Source organism: Hibiscus syriacus, unplaced genomic scaffold (assembly GCF_006381635.1).
Source record: "Hibiscus syriacus cultivar Baekdansim isolate YM2019G1 unplaced genomic scaffold, ASM638163v2 tig00001349_pilon, whole genome shotgun sequence".
Taxonomy (NCBI): domain Eukaryota; kingdom Viridiplantae; phylum Streptophyta; class Magnoliopsida; order Malvales; family Malvaceae; genus Hibiscus; species Hibiscus syriacus.
Window position 1 is genome coordinate 293311 of NW_024061867.1, and position 23383 is coordinate 316693.

The 23383-nt window shown below is 33.5% G+C and overlaps 2 protein-coding genes and 1 pseudogene across 2 annotated transcripts; 1 reads left to right on the forward strand and 2 right to left on the reverse strand.

Moving 5' to 3' along the window:
* Positions 1-6214: 6214 nt before the first annotated feature.
* Positions 6215-9337, reverse strand: LOC120125755 (uncharacterized protein At5g41620-like). Its single transcript, XM_039144108.1, has 3 exons — positions 8799-9337; positions 7954-8079; positions 6215-7842 (listed from the first exon to the last, which is right to left on the reverse strand). The coding sequence occupies exons 1-3, from the start codon at positions 9141-9143 to the stop codon at positions 6427-6429; spliced, it is 1887 nt and encodes a 628-aa protein (XP_039000039.1). The 5' UTR covers positions 9144-9337; the 3' UTR covers positions 6215-6426.
* Positions 9338-12243: 2906 nt separating this feature from the next.
* Positions 12244-20019, reverse strand: LOC120125332 (annotated as a pseudogene).
* Positions 20020-21199: 1180 nt separating this feature from the next.
* On the forward strand, positions 21200-23097 carry LOC120125342 (golgin candidate 3-like). The gene is made up of 7 exons (XM_039143782.1): positions 21200-21400; positions 21624-21887; positions 21987-22052; positions 22148-22366; positions 22540-22608; positions 22738-22923; positions 23014-23097. The coding sequence occupies exons 1-7, from the start codon at positions 21200-21202 to the stop codon at positions 23095-23097; spliced, it is 1089 nt and encodes a 362-aa protein (XP_038999713.1).
* Positions 23098-23383: the final 286 nt, after the last annotated feature.

Here is a 23383-nt window from a genome sequence, read left to right on the forward strand (position 1 = left end):
CCAATCCATAAGTGTCGCAGGAATGTTCGTTAAACCAAATGACATTATCACAAACTCGTAGTGTTCATATCGAATTCTAAAAACTGTCTTAGGAAGATCTTCTTCCTCGTCTTTAACTAATAATATCCAGATAGGAGATCTGATTTGAGAAACACTAATGTACCTTTTTAACTGATCATTAGATCATTAATCTTCAAAAGAGTATACTTATTATTTACTATTATTTTATTTTAACTGATAATAATTCATGTATAATTGCATGAACTCGTATTTTTTTAACAATTAATATTGTTGCGTCCCAGATGAACGCTTGGTCTTGTAAATATTGGATCTTAACAGTTCTAATAACTATACCTTTTAAGGCTCTGGGCTCAATCGAAGCCAACCAATACGAGGTAATAGAAATAAACGCAATATTCGATAACTCCTCTATATTATTTTATTTATACTACATCTCAATCTTGAAGTAATCCAGGTAACTTTTACAAGTACACATTTGGATACTCCCAAATAGTTAGAATATCTTTTAGCTTAACTATGAAAGTTTGAGTATCCACCTAATCTACTAAGAAGGCTTAACAACCTTATAGCAATAACTTCGTAATAGTTACTACTATAATCACATTAGGAAATATATTTAATCTTTTCCCTCACAAATAATATCTCAAAACCCCTCGAAGTCTTTAAAATCAATCACTTTAATCGATAATTCATTGTGACATAATAGGGGTAATCAATCCATTCTAAAAATCACCTCAAATTCTCCGTTAGTTAACTCTATTAAATCCATCAAAACTCAACACTTTAAATCTTTAACAGACAATTACTATCTACAAATACGACTCATCATCACACTATGGTTGAGTTAGTCGTACCCATGTCACTTAGGTTCAATTCCATCAGAATGTCCCTTTCTTTAATCTTATACTAGCACTTCCTATTGTATCAATGCATTACTATAATCCTACTGAACATGAGGATCGTAATTAACTATGTTACAATCATTATTCACTTATTCACTTTCATTAGTAAGGAGTGGCATACAATCAAATCGTTTAAACATCATATCAGTAACGATGACATCCTAATGACATGTATACACTTTTCAACATAAAATTAACTCGGTTTAGGCCGATAATCGGTTAAACTTGTAGCTCTAATACCAATAAATGTAACACCCTTAACTCATATACGTACCCGAGTACGAGTCAAAGATGTCACATAACATTTACAGACATTTTATAGTTGAAAAATCGGTACAAATTTGCTTCTTTAAAACCTGTCCAATTTAATCATTTCAATATAATAAATTAGTCATGTAAAATCATAATATAATATTTAGATCACCCAAATCAATAACAGTTTTAGGTATCAACTATATAGTTCTATATTGTTTCCTATCATAAAATAAACTGTCGATAATCATCTAATTTAAAATGTTTCTTATTCTAATAAAATTATAAATTTTTACTCACATTTCTTAGATTCATATTTATATTCATAACTATATATCGCATGCATATCTTATTCGCACACATGCCATCTAGGAAATTAAAATAATAGGATATCATTACTGATACTTGTAATTATTTTTGGTTGATTGATGTCAAGCTCAACTCCTTACTTCGTTTGCTCTTCTTTACCTACGCGTGAAAATCATCACACGCTAAGTATACACTTAGTGAGGCATTATAAATAAACTAAAGTGATATCATATATAAAACAACTTAATAATATTATAATAATTTAAAACTTTAAACTTGAATTTAAATAAAATCATTAAATATTCAAACTGACTTATTCAAGCAAATATTCCTCATCATAAACCTGAAAATATCATCTCATATTATGTCAAAACCATGATAATCAATATCAAACATAATAATCATGTCATAATTCTTTTCATTCAGATATATTTCAGAACTTTCATTTTTAGATTCAGAACTTTCCAAATTCATAATTTATTTTAGATTCATAGCTTTACTTTCAAATTCATAACTTTAATTTCAGATTCATAGTCCAATGTATATTTATAAGAATGTAGGGTGCATGAGTCAGACAAGTGTGCAGAATAAGCACTTCAGTGCTTTCATCAAACTCAGACTATGCACTCCAAGTGCAATCATATCATTTGCACCAACGGTGCGATACAAATTGTACCAAATGTACCATATTAGAATCAGAATCACTCCACCTCATGGCATACTAATTGTACCTACGACTCTCAATGCAACATACAATGGGCTTTACTTTAAATTCATATAATTTATAATTCAACATTTCCAATCAGTAGCATTTTTCAATATCATTTATCAAAACCAGTGCATTGGGCAATTCATACTCGAAACCGTCCATAATTAAAAATATAGATATCACATAACATACTTTGAGTCGTTCTTGTTTAAAAATCATTTTAAAAATTCCATTCAAATAAATTTTCATAAAATATCCTATAAAAACATATTGGATATTTCATAAATCTTTTCGTTAATCAGTATGGAAATATCCCATAATTTAATTCAAACTTTTCTTTTAAATCATCCGAGGTTAACTTATCACAAGTCTTCCTTAGTTACATATAACTTAAATAAATAATGCACTCACTTTGAAACTTTATTTATAGGTCCAAAATATAAGCCTCACTAAGCTTTAGGTGTATTCCTTTACTTTCGATTACAAAATTTATCGTAAATTACAACTTTGGCAGTTTGCACTACTTTTAAAGAAATATTATTATATATCAATCTATACACTTAAAAATTATTTTGTTTATACCACTGAAAACTATAATCAAATATCAATCTAACCATATAAGGAACTTCTTCTAGTTCAATTTCTACAATTTATAATGAATTTTCAAATCTGACTTACAGAAGTTGTTTTAAGTAGAATCTGCTACCCTGTTTTCTGACTTATACTCGGTTAAAAATTCATATCCTTTTGTATACTCCTCGGAATTAGAATATGTTTACTTTAAACAAAACTAGAATGATATACGTATCCAACAGTGTAAGATTAATACTCTAACTATTTCTTTAGAATTTCCGATGATTTTATAAACTTACTATTTGGATCATAAATCCTGGCAGAATTCACCAATTTGCATTTTCAGCTTATTCACTAATTTTATTAGCTCACCAAATGAACAAATATGCATGAGCCACTAAACACATAACAAGTAGGAGTCTCTTCTTACCATAGTAACTCTGTCACTGGCTCGTCGCAAGCCAATGTTTGTTCGACATAAGTACAAATTAAATTTGCACTCACCTGGTGTCCTTAACTTGTAAACCTTTCTTAGAAATTCACATTCCATCCTTAAGCTTTTCCTTAGCTTTAATATTGTTTGATCTTGATTTCAAGCAAACAATCTAAATGAGCATCATTAAAAACATATACAAATTCAAACCACATGTTAGAATCTTACTAACATATACACATAATAGAAAATAATTTCCTCAAAATTCTTTCGATGATCATTCGATACTAATTCCATGTCACAACATAATTGCTGACCATAACACTTCAAATGGACCATTCAAGTCCCTTTAATCTAAATTCATCAAACTTCACATAACATTTTTCAAATTTGTATTTTTAACCACAAATTATGAATTCTTTTAAAATTCATCTCAACTTTTCTGTTTCATTCAAAATGGTCTTTTACTATTTTCTCAATTCAAATTCAATACTGAAAATTCCAGCATCGAATCAACATAATCAATCTAGTACATTTACAATTGCATAATTACCTTTAAACCCTCCAAACTTCCCAAACTACTCACCAAACTTACCAAGTTTCCAAAATGATCCAATTTCACATTCTAACATCAATTTCAACATTCTAACATCAATTTCAACACTCTAACATTAATTTCCAGCATAGTACATCAACTATTGAACTATTACACATATATCCCACAATTTCCCATAATTGTCGAATAAGTCCCCCAACTTTCATAAAATTACAAAATGATCCTCAAATTTTTCTAAGGTTTGTAGAATAAATCCTACATCATTTCTAGCCCCTACATACTTTTCCATAATTTTTCTCATCCTCAAAAGCCAAGGCCGAATAGCACAAGGCTAGGGTTCCATGATTTCACTTGGTTTTGATTCGATTTGAGCATGAAATCTACCTCTATTCAACCTTATAAAATCTCTACAATCAAATCCCTAATCAAATTTCATCAAATCATAACTTTCCCTAATTTTTAGGGTTAGTCCAAAACTACCAAATACATTTCAAGGAGGTTTGATATGATTTAACCATCAAACAAGCATGTAAATGCTTATACAACCTCAAGATCTATCATCAATTCCATAAACCCTAATATGAATATAAACCCTAGAATTTGGGATCTTTGAACTCAAGCAAGATTAACATGCAATAATGATTTCAAATGATAGAGCTCATCGAATAGAACAAATTTCTATTTCACGTCTTAATCCAAAAACCTAATATATTAGCTTAAAAATGAAAAATAAAAATTCTCTTACCTAGGGTATGAAGGCCAAGAAATGGAGGAGAAATATGACTGAGTTTTCATGAAATTTTAGTTAATTTCATATTAATTTATCAGGTATTTAAGCTTAAATTAATATAAAATTTGTTTAATGAGAAATGACAATTTTACCATTAATGAAACTTAATAATTACATCCATACCAAGCCTAACCATTATCATCTTTATAAAGTCAAATGTAAACAATTTACCCTTTACAGTTTTTCCCATGCAACTTTTCCAAAATTTCAATATTGTCATTTTTCATCCAACGGGACAAATTGAACATGGAAATTATTTCTTAAATACAATACTCCATATTATTTTCCATCATTTTAAAATGTGAAAAATAATATTTATAAGCTTAATTTATCATCCTTCAAAATTTCTCAAAATTTATATTCAATCCGATTTACCGAATTTTTACTGGACTTTAACACTTTCTAGTTTTTAACACTAATTCCGGATCAAGAATCTAATTTCAATAAAACCCCCTCTCAAGAGTTAACAATCCAATTATGGAATAAAAATTCTTTTTGGGAAAATTACTACTTATGTCCCTAAACTTTTCCCAATTTTATACTTTGGTCAATAAATTTCAAATTTTACATTTTGGTCACTAACCAAAATTTTTGGGATATTACAACACTTAGAATAATTTAATACAATATGTATACTTTTGACGGTTAAAACAATTAGGGTTAGCTTAACAAGTGCGAGGATAACATGATGTGAGAATTTTTTTTATCGAAAAGTTTGATTTGAGATTTAAGTGTTTAGTGTTACTATCATTAAGTGCTTTTGTGAAGATAAATAATCATTTTAGACACGAAATTATAATATAAAATAAGTGTATTTATTGTGGTAGATATAAAAATATTTTTTTAAGATGGACACATATATTAACAACACATAATTTTTGTCCGTGGATGAACACATAAAAGTTTTAAGCCGTGTTCAATCAATAAATTGAATAACTAAAATAAAAAAAAATCAATTTTAGGAATGATACTTACCTACCCTGAACAAAATGTGCATATGTGATTATATATTTAAATGATGTTTAAATTATAATATATATAAAATAAATTAGTTTAAATTATAATTTTAAATAAGTTTATCTATAAAAATAAAAAAATAGTAATATTGAACTATAATTTTATTAAATATTTAATTATATATTCATAAAAACTATAAATTTATAAATAATTTATTAAATATAAATTACCATCACTTTATTTTATATACTTTATTTTATATTTGTATACAAATATAATCACTTTCCACTGTTGAAAAAAATATATATATTCACTTCCAATTTTATAAATTATAGAATGTGATTTGACGTAAGAAATATGGTAAGTTTATCTATTGTTGTTCTCCGTCATTAACAAAATAAAAGTTGGATTTCTTTTAATTTCCTAACAATTGTTATGGCCAAATGTTTCTCTCGTTTGTGCATGACGAAGCAGCTGACTAGGTTTTGGTTCCTCTACCAGCCACAGGGGATACCACCATTGTCACTGCTTAACTGAACATTTTCATTTATCCAAAGTGATTAATTTTTTGAAAAGATTAAACTTTAATGTGGGTCAAGCTTTATTAAAATTCATAGTCTTCTCCCTTTCTTTTGTTTAATTCCTGTAAATTCAATGTTTAATGCTGTTTGCTATTGCAAATTTTCTCTACAGTGATTATATCTTTTCTTGGGCGTCATCATATCATAGCATCATCCTTTAAACAAATGGGCATGCGTTCTTCGCTGGGATAACATTGAATTTCTCATTACACATCTAATCCCATTATTATAGGCCTAAAACAAAAGTTTGTGTACAATAAACTAGAATCACAATCCTCGGTCTCGGTCTCTGGGAAGATCTTCCATCATGTTGTGTCTCAACCAACCACATTTAACATCAACCCTACGTCGAGCCCTTTGCGGCTTTTGCACGAGATTGCTGGCCTTCTAGTCTTGCTTCTAGTAGTTTTGCTTTCAGGGTGTTCTCCTTAAAACCCGGAGGCAATGTCAGGCAAGAATCTGTTTTCTTGAAATCGGGAGACGACAACTTCGAGACCCATTGTTGAACTGGACTAGCACGACCTTTGAATACGGATTGAACACACGAGTCTTCCCTCAAACTACACTCAGGATGTACTTTGTCACCTTCTGAGGACAAGGAATGGTTTCTGATTAAGCTATCAAGCACATTAATAGAGCACAGTCCACGGCTCCCGTTCCGTTTCACCTTGTTATCATGGCTAGTCTCTCCATTAGCCAATTGTTCGTCAAACCGGCCTCGGAAACTGCAAGATTTACTGCTCTTGACGGCATCCTGAGACTGTGCCTTTTTCCTTATCGAATTTCGGTTTCCTAATTCTTCACCATGGCATACTAAAGCATTGTCCCCTTGAAGTTTACAGCTCCCCTTGCTTAGAACTCTGCTGACTGGTTTTTTGGGTTCATAACACTGCAAATCGCTATCACTGGAATATTGTTCATCAACTGCACCATGAGGGGCACTAACAGCTTCATTTAACGGAAAAGACTCTAAAGAATGTTGATGTGAGCATTTCCCTTTAGGACCACTTTTCCTTGACCCGGGGGAGCGTTTGGCTTCAAGAAAAGTTTCAATATCGAGGCTTAACTTGTCAACGATGGAATTCTTTTCTGCAAGATCAGTTTGACCTTCGGCTAGTTTCATTTGCATCCGCTCATCAAGCCATGCCTCTGACATATGGAGAATTAGCCGCTCAGGTTTTTCTCCATCAACGTGATCGATCTCATGCTTGTGCTTAAGGAACCGCATCTCCTGTTCGTATTCTCTAACTCCCCTAGCAAACTCATCACACAAGTTCTCCAATAGAATTCGTGCTTTTCTCTCTCTCTCGAGTTCTTTCAAAGCATTAGCGAAAGAAGATCTTAGCCCCGAGAGATCTCGAGCTAGCTTTCGGTGCATGCTTTCGGAGCGCTTTCTTAACCTCCTCTCGTTTTCCAGCTCATCTCTCACCAGCTGAACGACAGCTTTGACTTTATCTTGCTCTTTGTTCTTCCTAATGAACTTATCCTCCGTAACTTGCTTCATTAAATTGTCCATTTCCTGCCTTTCTGTTTGCTGCTCTCGCAACAACTCTTTGATCCGACCCCGAGAATGACCCAGCTCCGTTTTCAGAGCATTTACCAACGACATGTTTGATATATGTTGTTCTTCAAGAGACCAGATTCGGTTGAGTACCTTGAGCAGCTCCGTTGGTGTCTTAAGGCTATAACTTGATCTCTCAGACCTTCCCTTGAAATCCAAAGAAGTAGACGGAGCGACCGCAGGGTCATAAGGCGCTATCTGCAAAGAAAACAAATATGAATCCATTTAAGCGATTTGGTTGCAGTATATTATCTGTTTCTACTGAAAAAGAAAAGGTAATGTCATTAATGACCGAGGATAGATGGTGACCTCCAGTGAGCTTCCGCAACTAGCAAGAGATACAGGCTGTGGAGCATGGCCATTTCTTTCAACCAATCGAGCATGTTGCATCGGTGATGCCGAACTATGCTTCCTCAAGCTACTTGCACTTGCTGGCTGACATTAGATTCAAGACAAATATTAATAATAAACACGAGTAGACAAGGCTATGCATCCATTTTACCAAAAAAGGGAAACATGATCGACCCAAATAACCAGTTGTCCCTTAATCGACCAGGCAGATTTCAGAGAAGAGAAATTGATGATCAGTTTGCAACTAAATGGCAATGTATCTAAATCAGAAAATAAAATCAGTAAAAGATTCACATAAAATACAGAAATCTACGTAAATTAACTCACCAGTCAAGCAGCAAAGAAAGCAATTTGATGCTCTCTTTTTACACTAAAGACACCAGGTAGAGTTCAACTAGTACACAACTTGGTAGAATTCAAACTAGCCATAAATGAGCAGCAATGGTGACTAAAGCAGCTGGAAGTGAAACTTAAAAAGACTAAAAAAGAAAAAAAGCATGTTACCCTAGACCAAACGTGTGCCCCTCACAGAAGAAACAGGGAAAACCAGACAAGTGACAACTAAGAATCTTGACAATTAGTGTCGAAAAGAGGCAAAATATTCCGCATTCACAGCAAAGAAGAATCAGAAGAAAGAAGAAAGAAAAGAGTTAAGACAGACAGAGAGCAACAGAACACCAAGACAGTGGACAGCAAAGCAACCAAACAATCAGAATCCAGAAAAAGCAGAACCTTTTACTTTCTTTAACAAATAATAAAAATTTAAACAAAAGCTTAAATCGTTTTTAAAAGAAACCAACTACCTGATCAAGGGGAGTATGAGGAGGATCAGCAGCAGCATCAAAACCCTTGTGTTTAAAATGGTGTAGCCGAAGCTTGGAAGCTCGTTTGTGCAAAGTGGGAAGTGAGTAATGAGGGTGAAGGTCCCAAAGATTGGCACAGAGTTTTCGGGCGGAAACAGAAGATCCATTGGGAAGTTGGAGGAACTCTGGGGTAGTGGCATTTTGAGGAGAGAACTCGAGTCGCCAAATGGGTGAAGGAGTAGAGGGGCCAGCTCTTTTCCCTACCAGCAACCCGCCTTTCAACTTTTTCGCCATGAAATCTTGATTTTCCCCTTCACTCTCTACACTTTTCTCTTTTCTTTCCATCACTGTACACACACACACATTCTCTCTCTGTGTGTTTTCAAAATTTAAAACTGTGGGTTCTTTCTTCACTCATTCTCCACTGATATTATTGGCTCTTTGTTTTCGCTCGTGTTCTTCTCTTGGTCAGCCTCCCAAGACTCAAATTTCCATCGCCACTTGTTGCGGCTCTTGCTCTGTTTTTTTTTTTCTCCTTTTAATTTAGGACTGACATAACTATTAACTCACATTACCTTTGGATTCCCTCAAGTCTAGGACATTCACATGTCTAATCTGCGTCATATCCTCGTTTCCTTTATCCATTTCCCCCTCTTTCTATGTAATTATTTACTTTTTTATGTCCATGTTGATATTCTACTATCCAAGTTATTATATATAAACATATAGACTTTATTGTATCCATTCATCAAAGTTAGAATGCCGGCATATAAAAACTAATTATTGAGCTCTCTTTGTGAACATACCATATAGATAGGACAAGGAGCATGCAAGTTTTAATATATAAATTGTTTTCTAAGTTTTACTTGCACATTCAAAACAAAGAGTTACCTTTTTCTAAGTTTTAATATATAGGACAAGGTGAATGTAAAATTGTTTTCTAAGTTTTACTTCCACATTCAAAAAAAGGGGCTAAGATGGCACCTTACCAGGATAATTGAAGGTAAATTTTAAAATTTGCAGGTGAAAGGTGAGTTAATTATTCAGAGTAATGGACGTTGAATAAGCTTTTTATTAAATAAAGCCATGCGGCTCGCGGAATGGGTCATCTACCTAAACCCCTAAGCAAATATTATAACCACATTGTCCATGAAATCTGTGCTTCCACGTTGCTTCTCCTCTTCCAAACAAAGGCCTTTTAACTTTCTCATTTTCTTTATTCACCGCTTAGCTGAAGCCAGAAACTTTGTTGTACCACATATTGTCTTGCAACCAAATTCGGTGGTCCACCTAATTGTTAAACAAGTTAAACAAAGACTTTACCTGTACTTGTTGCTGCTATTCCATGTTATTTACAACATCTGCATGCCAAAATTCGTTTTTACCAGTCAATTAACACATCGAATCCCATAATTTAATCTTGTGGAGACAACACAAGGATTGATAACCAACGATGGACCACTTGAAAAAGTGGTCCTAACCAAAGCTCACGCAGTTTCACTTTTTAACATAAATTCACGACCCCATTCCAAAATACAATTCATTCCCCACCATATGATAAAAACGCCAAACCATGTTGATGCCATCATTTTTCTCATTTATATAGCCACCCGATGACATAACCTGAATATTTTGAACCCCGCAGATAAGAGAACTTGACTTGAACTTGCTTTTGTGTTGGATGCAACCCACGAGATCAAGATAAAATGCCTGTGCTTTTGGCTGTACCATGGCTTGGACTCGGCAATTACAGTTAAGTTGGTTTTGTGCAAAAATTGTATCAAAATTTTCTCCAATCTTTCCATTTCCTTTGGGCCTTAAATTGTGCCACTTAACCCAGCTCTAGGCAAAGGAAAGGCAGTCAAATAAACATAAGTCTAATTAGAATTTCACTGTTTTACTTAGAAAAAATGACGAGTTTTTCTCTATTACTTTATTCGATCTTCACATTTTATATAAATCAAAGGGTTAATCCAATTATTAGTAGATATGTAAATTTAAATTGCTGATTCTAACTAATGTTTAGTATAAAAATTGTTGCGTTAATGGTTTTTATTATTTCATTACCTAAATATGACTAAGCGGTTAATTCTCAACAAATTAGATTTGCAGAACAACAACAATGCCATCCACATCATCATAATCTGCAGTCCAACGTAGATCTAATTCTCGAAGCCTTTCGTCGAAGAATATGAAAATGCAAACGATGAGTACAAAAAAAAAAAAAACCATTCCAGTGATGCTGTTCATATTCTAACATTTCTCGGTTTCTATGACCATTTGTAAAAATCGATAAATGTTTAAATATAAAATAAGTACCTAAATTATATTTTTTTTTACGAATTGATATTTAAATTATTTTTTGAATCATCCATGTGTCTAATGTTATAAATACTATCATTTTAGGTGTCTCGATCGGCCGTTATAAAATTATATTAAACGACATGTGTTATAATCTTACAATTTTGAAGTTAGTATTTTTTCAAAAAAAATATTATTAAAAAAACTCTATATCCAACCCACGTCCCACCCTTGCTTTCATGGCTTCCCTTCTCTCCCCTGCTATTGCTCCAAATTTTTCATGGTCAAACGGCCGACCAAATAGTCAACTGTCACAGTTGATTAAACGGCTGATTATCACAATCGATCAAAAAAATGTAAGAGATTTTAGGGATTATGTATCAAAATGTAGGGATTTGGGAATTTTAGATTTTGAGATGATAGTAAGGGTTGTAACCCATCAGTGGGTGGTCAGCGACATATGATAGTCGGAGATGATCGACGATTGAAGTAAATAAGACTATAATTATAGATTTTAAGAGTTAGAGTATTTTGCTATTTTAAAAAAAATTGGGTTTTTTAAATAAAATATTTTAAGAATTTTAAATAATTTTCTAAAATTATTAGATTGTAACATATTTCTCATAACAAATTTTTTTAACGATAGTTAAAATCGAAGCTCCTAAATGATAAAACCAAGTATAATTGGATCACTTATTTTATATTTAAACCATCGACAAATATCTATCTGTGGGAATTATCCAATGCGCTACACAACAAAGTTGTAAGAAAATTCCAGGAAAGGGGACAAAAACATCCGCTTTCCAGCTTTGCTTATGCACAACTCTCTATATTACAGTATCGAATTGTGTTAGAAATTTAAATTTCGAAAGTTAACGGAACGAGATTAATATAAAATAAATTAAATCAGATTTAAAAATGATTTTGACATAGTTTATTCTCACAGACGGGGAGAAATAATAATTTATTATAGATTTAGAGTTCATAAAAAGTTTCCAACTTGTATTTATGTGGGCACTGCAAAAGAATGTCTCTCTTCCATTTTCATAAATGAGCCTGCTGCTACAATCTGTGGTGCAGTGGTATCATGATAACTGAAAATGAAAGCCCAGGTGAATAAAAGAAACGAATAGTGGGAAATAAATTAAGGAGCAAATTCGAGTCTTGGTTAGAAGCAGGAACCAGAGAAAAGCTGAAGAGGGAACTTCTTTGATACCGGACACTTCTGCGCCGATTTCCATAGTTTCAGGTTCATGTCGAAAACGAGAAGAGCGGGAGCACCTTAACCCTGGATATATATGAGATTATCGGTACCGCTACTAGCGAAAACATCGTCCAATTCGCCGAATCCTTGAAAAAACTTACGGGGCATTCGAGCAACGTCCACCCAATTCCTCCCTTCAAGAACCCAGATTCCAATCCCCTTGATTACATCTAGCCGATCTTGCTTCCCGATACCTCCGACCATCACCGGCTTTTCGTTTAGGTTCATCAAACGGCCGCATGTAAGAGGACCGGGTACCGGAATAAAACTTCTTATCAGCGGAGATGATCGATTGGAGAAACTATATGTAACTAGACCGTGCCGGTTTTCCGGTGTATCACCGCCACTCGAGTAAGTCAAAAAGTATAAAACCCCATTGCATGTATCTCCACCTCTCCATCCTGTCAAAACCTCAGTCAAGGAGGTAGTCCACATCATTGTTTCTGAATCATAATATGAAATTAAACATCCCATTGGAAAAAATTTCCAGGAACTTGTTTAGACTTCACAATGGATACGGTATAATCATGTGATGTCCTGTTTACCGATATCGACAGCGCACCATAATGAGGGAATTTCAGACCGGGGGATCCTCGAGCTTCTTGCAATTTTTGGTGAGCGAATTGCAGACATGCAACTCACTTCTAATGTCATTGTCCATGAAACAACCAAGCCACATGATGAAGCAATGAACCAGTTGGGAGTCTGAATGCAAGGCAGTTCAATGCCATACCACTTCCGAAGGATCGGGTCATAGGCATAACCGACGGGTTCATCGGAGCTCGTAAACATGAAATACCAAGGCTTTTGTGATAAGACATCCGAAAAGTTCCATAGGAACCCTCTGGAATTGACAATCTCATGCCATCTTCTACACACAGTACCAGCTCGGAAAAAGTTGGCAACGGGGAGATAAGCCAAAATTTGTTCAAGCAAGTCATCCGGCAAGATTAAATCCATAGAAACCGCGGTAGTTTCTTTGTTACCTTCATCGCTAAGTTCCAAAAACGAATCAAGATTCTTTCAACCTGTCATCAAAGCAATGGCGTTGGTAGGAAAACAAAAACAGATTATTGGCAAAGAACAACGAAAGGGTCACTCTTGATTTGGCCCATAATCAAATTCCTAAGCAAAACCCATTGTAGAGAAATGGGTGTTTCACTGTTTGAAATAATCAAACAACGAAAAAAAAAACGATAGGCAACGAACGAAGAGAGAAGGCGGTTTTTGTAAAGGGTGTGTGTTCATGAATACAAAGAAAATAAATAAACGCAGAGTTGGGGGAAAGAGCGTGCTCCTTCTTTTTATGAAATTTTATTTTTTCTTTTTAGTTTTAGAAATTGACAAGAACGAAATAAGTGTGGGTGGGAAGGCATGGAGGCTTGAGTTGTTTTCAAGCAAGATGATGATTTAATTAATGTAAAAGAATAAAAAAAAAGGGATTATTAAATAGGTATGACTACTTTATTTAATTTTTTAAATGAAAATTCATTAATACGTTGAATATGTAATTTATAACTAATTTTTTAAATCAGCATGAAAAACAACCTATTATAAAGGGTAAACTATGCAAACAGTCCCTTTTGTTTTTGGTATGGTCGAATTTGGTCACTAATTAAAAATTAAGAGTAAATAGTCCCTAACGTTATCGAACCGTTCGATTTTAGCCCCTAGCAGTTAACTCATGTTAATATTTTAACGGAAGTATTATGTGATAATTTAAAAATAATAAATAAATACACATAGATCAACTATAAGTGACACGGAAAAAATATTAAAAAATAAAAAAAAATTCAAAATATTAGGCTCCGTTTGGTTCTAGAAAATGTTTTCTATTTTCATTTTATGTTTTTGTTTTTAGAAAATAGTTTTCATTTTCAATTTTTTGAAAATTAAAAAACATGTTTGGTTAATATAAATGAAAACTTGAAATCAAAACTAAAATAGTATAAATGTATGTAGTATCTAATTTTTAAAAATAGAAATAAACAAATAATTATTAAATAACTAAATTAAACAATAATTATTAAAAAAATCATTATATGTAAGTTATGTAAATATAAAATAATAAAATTGATAAGAAATTTCATAACATAAAATTTATTTTAATTTATAATAAGAATATAGTGTTAATGCATATTAGACATCAATTAAATTTTAAAAAATACACAAAAAATATTGATATAAGAAATAACACAAAAAAGTGTCATTAACATAAAAAAATATGTTTAGTGGTAATTGAGACCCTTAAACTTTTGAGAAAAAATAATCCTTGAACTTTTTTTGTACCAAATATGATCCTTAAAATTAGAAAAAAATAATCTAACCTTTTAGATAACGAAATCAAACATTAATCGTCACGATGCTTTTATGACAATTCACAAACTTATATGGCAATCTACAATATTGATATGATAGTTCACAATATTGTTGTGGTAGTACGTGATGGATGATTATATGGTAGATGAACTTAACTGATTATTTTAGAAGTTTGAGGACTTATTTAACTTTTTTAAAATTAAAAATTTATTTAGATTAAAAATATAAACAATTATTAAGGCATTCAATACATCAAATATAAAAACACTACAAAGTTAAATTATTTAAAAAATAATTTAAGGACTACATTGAGTGTAAAAAAATTATGAACCATATTGATTTTTTTATAAAAATTTGAGGGTTTCAAATATCATTAAATCAAAAAATAATTGTTAGAATGATCCTTGACTTTGAAGTAGAACTCATTAGTTCTTGATAGATGTGGAATGGTCCTACATCAAGGTCTTGGTCGAAGCCATAAAGTCCTTAGTAGTTGCCATGAAATCATGTAAAGAAGCTTCCAACGAGTTGGTACTCGACAAAGATGTTGCCCCTTTGTTAAAATTTTGCCATGATATATTTGTTTGAAAACATAGGGGTTCATTTATATTCTACTTTCGAATAGAGTGACTAGTATTAGTGGCTCATTGATTTCCCTATGAAAAGTTAGGATCTGACGCCACCTTGGGTTGTAGGTGTTGGAGTAGGGATTGTTGCTTTCTCGTTTGAGATTTGCCACATAGTTGATAGACTCTTGATTGCTCAGACACTCATTCTTATGGTGATTTCCACGACATAAAAGACATGTTACGTTGGCCACGACATAAAAGACATGTTACGTTGGCCACCTTTACTTCATTTACTTCTCTAGGGTGCTAAAGATTTTTCAGCATGTTGGTGATAGTAGACAATTGAGCTGAGACGGAGTCCTTGGCATCTAACTCAAAGGTCCCTTGAACCTTTCGCCCAGTTTCCAAACTTGAAGATGTAATTTGGTAGTCATTACTACATATCCAATCAAGAATATCAAAGGTTTTCTCATGTGACTTATCCATCAAAGTTCCATTTTTCGAGGCATCTAGCACCATCTTCGTGGGAGCATTGACTCTATTGTAAAACATCACGACTTGAGTCCAATCGTAAAATCCATGGTTGGTGCACTTGCAAAGTAATCCTTTGTAGCTGTCTCAACACTCAAACATTGATTTGTCATCAGCTTGACGGAAGGATGCTATGTCATTTCTAAGTGGAGTGTTCATGTTCGGCGGATTATATTGCAACAAAAAACTTTTACACAGATCTGACCATAACTTTATCGAGCTGGATGGTACTCCACTCAACCAAGCCCTTGCTTGATCACGCGATGAATATGGAAACAACTTGATCTTCAACACGTCTTTATGTACTCCTTGTTTCCTGAAAGAATCACAAACCTCTAAGAAAGAATAGATGTGTTGTCTTGCATCTTCATAAGGCATGCCCTCATATTGTCCTATTAAATTCAATATATTGAACATGACTAGTTTGAGCTTGAAGTTGGCTGCCTAAATTTCTAGTACTACAATACCAGGGTTTAAATCGTCCAATATAGGACTAAGTGATATAGAATAGCACGCGACCGAGCAACATTCCCAACATTTGGAATTGTTGCGGCATTTGGATCTGTAAGATACTCTGCTTGGTCTCCACCTTGGTTTTACAATCTATACATATTTTGTAACACCCTAATCCAGTGCGACATGAAGGTCTATTAATTACGTTGCCATATAGAACCATCGAAATGGTCAATCAATTTTTTTAAAAATAATTGTTAATATCATAATAAATCACACTTGCAAAAAAATCAAATCCAACATTTACAAAATATAGGAGTCCTCCAAAATACATGCAACATAACCATAGAGTTTAAAAATCCAAAATATAGTTATTACATGATTATATAAAGTCTATATTGAATACACGCCCTCTAAAATAAATTCAAGTCATACTATGCTAATCTTCTGGTCGAGAATGTACGAATGTGAAAGCCTCCTCAGCAATCCCCTATACTAACCTGCGTACGGAAACATATTCCATAAGATGAGCTCACAAGATTAGTGCCACGAAAATAACTAAATGATACTACATGCATTCACTACATGAACATGTTGGTATACAGAGTCATAAACATGCATAAGTACATATCAAACATGAGATAGGCCAAGTAATGTGGTTAGAGGAATTTCGTGCATCTCGGACAACACACTAGCCTATATAGAACGTGATAGCTTTTGGGTAAGAACCATAATTTACGCGCATCAAAACTTAAAGCCTTTAGTCTACTTCGGATCCTCGAGAGGTCGAGGGAGGTCCAGAATTTACGTGCATCGGAAGCTCATATCACGTACCTAATCGAGCATAAGGTACAATTCTGGAATTTATGTGCATCGAAATTCGTATCGATACAACCCAAAATTTACTGCATCGGATGCATACACAAACAAAAGATATTTAGATATCAACATATATAACATAATATAACATAACATAGCATAACATAGCATAGCATAGCATAGCATAGCATAACATAGCATAGCATAGCATAGCATAGCATAGCATAGCATAACATAACATAACATAACATACAAACATCATAATTCTAGAGTAACTCGGGTGTCCTAGCCCTTTCCCAAGTATCAACAAAGGCTAGTTTGATGTTACTTTATTTCATAACGTTATTAGTCGAGTTGTTCATTATCGATGATATCCAGATTAAGGGTTTAAGTATTGAAAAAAATCAATTAATGGACCAAACTGAACTCATTCAAACATGCTAAGGTCAAGACAATATTCCTTAACACTTCTGACCATTAATGAATGCAATTTCACCATTTTCCATCAAGTAAAACAGCGAAGGGATCGATCATTTTCCAAGAGGGATCACTCCTTTGCACAATAAAAAGTTTGGGATCGATCCTTTTGGTCAAGTGATCAATCCTTTTTTTGGGAATAACTTACTTAAGCTCAGGAAACACCCAACAATTCCCCTAAGACTAACAAATATGTTTACCGTATTATTTAGTGTCTTAGAGGTCAAAATGTACTAATTTTTATGATTGCAACACACAAATATGAATCTTATCATGGAAATTACTCTAGCATGTTTCATGAACTAAACAAACCATAATGCATATAAAATGAACTACATATGGTGTGGACAAGTCAGGATCATGTTACCTTGAGCTTAGGTGACTGAAAACACCCTTGAATCACCCAAGGGTAATTCCTTGCCTCTAGCCTTGGATGTCTCCCTTTGCTATTACACTTGAAATTTTAATAGAATTCTGGAATAACTTAAAGTTCCCAACTTTTACTTAGCTCTTGAATGAAGAGGAACAAAAATTTAAGAGGAAGAAAAGACAAGGTTGATTATGAAAAAGAGAAGGAGAATTCAGAACGTGAGATCATCATATTTAATGAGATTTAGCTTGATTAAAAAAATGGGTAAACTACCCTCCTGGTCCTCCCACATTTGAGCTAAGGTTAAAATCATCCAAAATAAAGTTTGTTGGGCTCATCCCAAGTCCAAATCAAAAACCACTTAGTTCAAAAGCTTCATAGGTTAGGGGAAATTATTCTAATGCCTGAACTAATAAACCTAAAACTCCTAACCCGTAACTCAGGGCATTACATGTTTCTTTGAGCACGTTGAGCACGTCTCATTTGTCTGAAAGATTGTCTATCTCAAGATCAATCGGTAGTAGGCTTTTGGGATGTCCTATGGTCATACACCAACAAAACCTAAAAAGGATAAAAGAAATAAAAATTAAAACTATACAAAAATAAAGAAGTAAAATAAAAATGCTATAATAAAATCGTTAAACTTCCAGTTGCCAATCCCTAGCAACGTCACCAAAAACTTATTGTACGTTTTGTGTACTTATAAATTACGCTAAAATATGTGTGCAAATATACACAATCGAACAAGTAATATAGAGTGAGTGAATATTATCTCCACATGAATTGGAGGAAATGTGTTCAGATGAGATTTCAATGGAGGTGTGGAAATGTAGCAGGTGGAAATGTTTTGGAAAACTGAGATGTATGAAATGTAATCAATTGAAAATGTTAAAACAAAAATAATTAAGAATATGATATTAAAAGAAATAACTTGGCAATCCTCACACAAACAAGCTGCAATGGGAATGATTGATGGGGTCATTAAGGAATCCTAAGCTTTGTTTTCTATAATGCTCCAAAATTCTATGGCTTACTTGCTCGACAGATTTTACTAAGAATGGCTCTATGCTATCTCCAGTCAAGGAACCTGACAGATGAAAATGCCACAACAATACCTCTCAGCGTGAACAATAGCATAAAACCTATCGATTAAGTTCTACTCCTTTTATTCGTTGAAATCTCATCCTTATCTCTAAAGTGAATTAGGTCTTAGTTAACATCTAAAACTCATTGCTCACGTTGATCCTAACCTAGTTTCTCTCAAACACTAAGCATCGAACCACTTATTTTCTCTTGAACACTAAGTAGTGAACCTAAGAAACGACTACTCTCATAACTCTTACAATCTTAAGTAATTAAATACAATGAGTAAAGAAAATAAAAACCATAAAAACTTAAATCATTCATTAAAACAAACACTTAATCATCCATAAAAGACCCACACCAAATAAGGTTTAGTTCATGGTGGGGTTTAAATCATCAAAAAAAATATCATTCGTTCCATAACAACCCACAAAATACAAAGGAAAATAAAGCACAAAGGTAGAGGAAAAACTCACAATGTGCGCTGTCGGGAGCTCTCTCGGCCACCAAGAAGCACCTTGGCGACGCTAACTTCTCTCGAATGCCTAGCTCACCACTCCCTTGAGCTTGGAAATGGAGGACACCACTAAAAAGATGAAAAAGGGAAGAAAAAGATGGAAGCTTGTAGTTGCCCTTTTACTTTTTCCTCTCTTACTATTTCCCAAAAGAATCATCTCTCCATTTTTGTGGCATCATTTTTTTATTTATATTAAGAAAATGTCATATGGTTTTGTGCTAAAATTCCCTTAGTACCATAGGTAACATCTTCTCATGTGAAAATGGAGTATAAAAAGTGACAGCGGTCCCCTCCTAGGTGGCAGGAAACAAGAATCACGTGTGGGTTGGATAACTGGCTCTTTTATAAAAATATCTTCAGCTCTTTTTTACCTTTTTCTGCGCCCAGAATATCATCCTAATTGTCGAGACATTTTCCTCATGCTTCATCAACCCAAATTGCCACGGTAATTTCCCTTGCTCACCTTTGGCTTCATGAACCCCCATCAACCAGATATAACCTTTCTCATCAAGCAACATCAGTTGCAAAGTAAAATACCACGACAAATGGAATCCACCAAATGTAGTTATATGATCCTAAATGTTCTTTAAAACAACTAATAATTTAAGTGAAAATGCCCTAAATATATCCTTTTTATGGAGTTATCAATTATATCTATAGACAGTTTAGGGCTTGTGAGTCCAATATTACGCGCACTTGATTGTGGAGTGGGGTTGCAACATAGCTTTAGCTATACCCCACTAGATCTCTCTTCCAATAGTACATGTGGCTTTTAGATTTATTGTATGTGTGGGCATGTTGATATGAGATTAGCTAATGATCCGAAGGAATGACTCTTGAGTAAAGTGGCATGACTTTGTGATGGGGTAAAATAAGAAAAGGGTCATTGAGGCAAAGACTGACATATCTGGGATGAGTCTCATTTGAGTGTTACATGACAAAACAATAAAGCCAAAATATTATGTTTGTGACATTGTACACCCTGAATATTCCTGTAAACTAAACTATCGTATTAACCTCTTACCGACATTGTGCATTTGGAAATTAGATGCTCCAAATAATCACTCGCAAACTTTAATTTTTGTTGTTATTGTAATTGTAGAGACATACGCGAAAATATATTATCAGTAATAAACCATAAAATAAATAGTATAATGCATGAATGATTGAATTATAATATATCTTCATATGTGTTTCTGGTTGAATTATAATATTTTGACACGAACCAACTTATCTCAGTGGTTAAATGAATCATTATTATTCTTAAAGGTCATAGTTCGAGCATCAGCAGCTGCAACAGAGTGATTGAACAGTTATTGTCAAATGATTGAGAGTATTTAGAATAAATACCACTATGTAATCACCTTAGCTTAAGAAAAAAATATTTATTTTGGTTTGATTAAGTTTACTTTGATATTGTGGTTGGTACTTGATACAATACATGAAATATGGCATATTCATACATTCAATATTCTTTGACCTATTTATAAAAAAAACATTCTTTGATCTGATTTTAATTTTATATACATTATATTAAATTATTAAAAATATAAATCTATTTTGGTGCTGAAATATTTATTCCATCTATAAATACCGTTAATGAAAAAGTATAATATCTCATAATAATACCACTTGTTAACATAAATATATCTGTAGCAGAAGGTGGATTCATCAGGAAGTTTTCCCGGAAAGAAAGAAATGGAGCTATCGCTGCAGAAATTGGAGAAAGATTTGAGAGAAACACGCCGTGAAAGGGACACAGCTTTTCAAGAATTGACTCGTCTGAAGCAGCATTTGTTAGAAAAGGTTGCAGGTCCCTTAACATTTTATGGAATTTCTGGTGAAAATTTTGCCTTATACATCTTCAAGTTGCTTATGTATTATGGCCTTTCCCAAAGGGTATATCATAGAACATATACGCTGCTTTTCAAGAAAAGAAGAATTCTTGACAACTGATTCTTCTATGTTAAATATTCTAGTCTTGATTTTGGCCATCTGATTCTTGTATGTTAAAGACTCTAGTCTTGGTTTTTTTAACTCCTTTCTTGATGCTATATTTTGTGATAGTTTTAGTTGAATAACGGCAATTGAGGATGGTTTCTTTTGCTGCAATATTCTCTAGGATTCTGAAGAATCAGTAAAAATGGATGAAGATAGAAAAATAATAGAGCAACTTCGTGAAAGCAATGAATATCAAAGAGCTCATATTGCACATTTGGAGGAACTTAAGCTGATGAACACCAATGAAATTCAGAAGTCAAAGGAAATTATTGATAAAAAGAATAAGCAACTTGATGGCTGTGCCAGAGCCATACTTACAAAAAATGCTGAGATACTGAATCTTGAAACTGCCCTTGGCCAGTACTATGCTGAAATTGAAGCTAAGGTAAGAATTCTTTTGGTACTGTCCGTGCATAATCTTTGTCAAGATCAGTGGGTGAATGAATAGAACTTGATTCTTAATGCTTTTATTATTGTGTTACAGGAACATTTGGAGCGAGATTTGGGTCTGGCAACACAAGAGTCAGCTAGACTTACAGGTCTTCTGAAAGTATTGTCTGCCCTCCTTTAATTGTTAATTACTTCTCTACAAAAATGGATTCGGTAAAAGAGAATGGGACTTGTGATTATCTATGCATTCTCCAGGATGCAGATGAACGTGCAGAATTGTCAAACAAGGAAAAGGAAGAAATTCTAGCAAAGCTTTCGCAAACCGAAAGAATGGTTGCAGAAGGGCAAACCAGAGTTAAAAAGCTTGAGGAAGATAATGGAAAACTAAGGCGTGCTCTCGAGCAGAGCGGGACAAGGCTTAACACAATGTCTGTGGACTCTGATCATCTTGTTGACAGGTTACACTTTCTACATGTCAGAACTGAATGTATCTGACTAAATATCATTCAATTATTATTTTATCTTATATAATGTGTTTCCGTACGATTAGAGCATAACTTTTTCCTCTATTTTTTGAGTTTGAAACTGCTATGATTCATTTTGTTTTTTTTTTATGTTGTCTGAACAATTAGTAATTCTTTTTGCAGGCGTATTGTGATCAAACTACTCGTGACCTTCTTCCAGAGAAACCACAGCAAAGAGGTATAATGGTTCAAGTAATTTTGTAACAGAACTAGAAAACCAAATTTCCCTGCTCAAAATCCTTGGTCCTAATGCTGGAAAATGATTGCTTGTGGGTTACAATAGATTCTTACTTCTGCGGCTTACATTGATATAAATTATAGGTTTTGGATCTTATGGTTCGGATGCTTGGGTTCTCGGATGAAGACAAGCAGAGGATAGGTGTTGCTCAACATGATGCTGGAAAAGGTGTTGTTCGGGGTGTTTTGAGTCTACCTGGTCGTTTGGTTGGTGGCATTTTTGGTGCAAGTTCGGCTGATGTACATGCAAATATAGGCCCCGATAACCAGGTCTTTCTTTGAACAAATAATCTTTTTTAGTTAACAACACTTGGAAAATCCAAGAGTCTCAACCATCTTTTTGTGCTCAGTCTATTGCAGATCAGTGGGTTGATTTTCTGCTCAAGGAAAGCGAAGAAAGAGAAAAGAGGGAATCAGCAGAAGATGCTAGTAGATCCAGCTTAAGACCTTAGTGGAACAAGTCCCAATGCTGCAGCGCCTACTTCATATGTCTCAGATTCAGAATTCTCGACCTTTCACCGCACATCATCAGATAGTACTAATACTAAAACATTAGAGTTTATCAGATGATGTAATTTGTAACTCCCCATATCCAGTTCAAGAGTTCGAACCGGATACCTGAGCGTACATTAAGTTTCAATGTTAGACATATCAGGATCTACATTACACACATTTCGTGGAAGCAAACAAATTAAAATCTCTTATTATTCAACGCATACAACGTTCAATG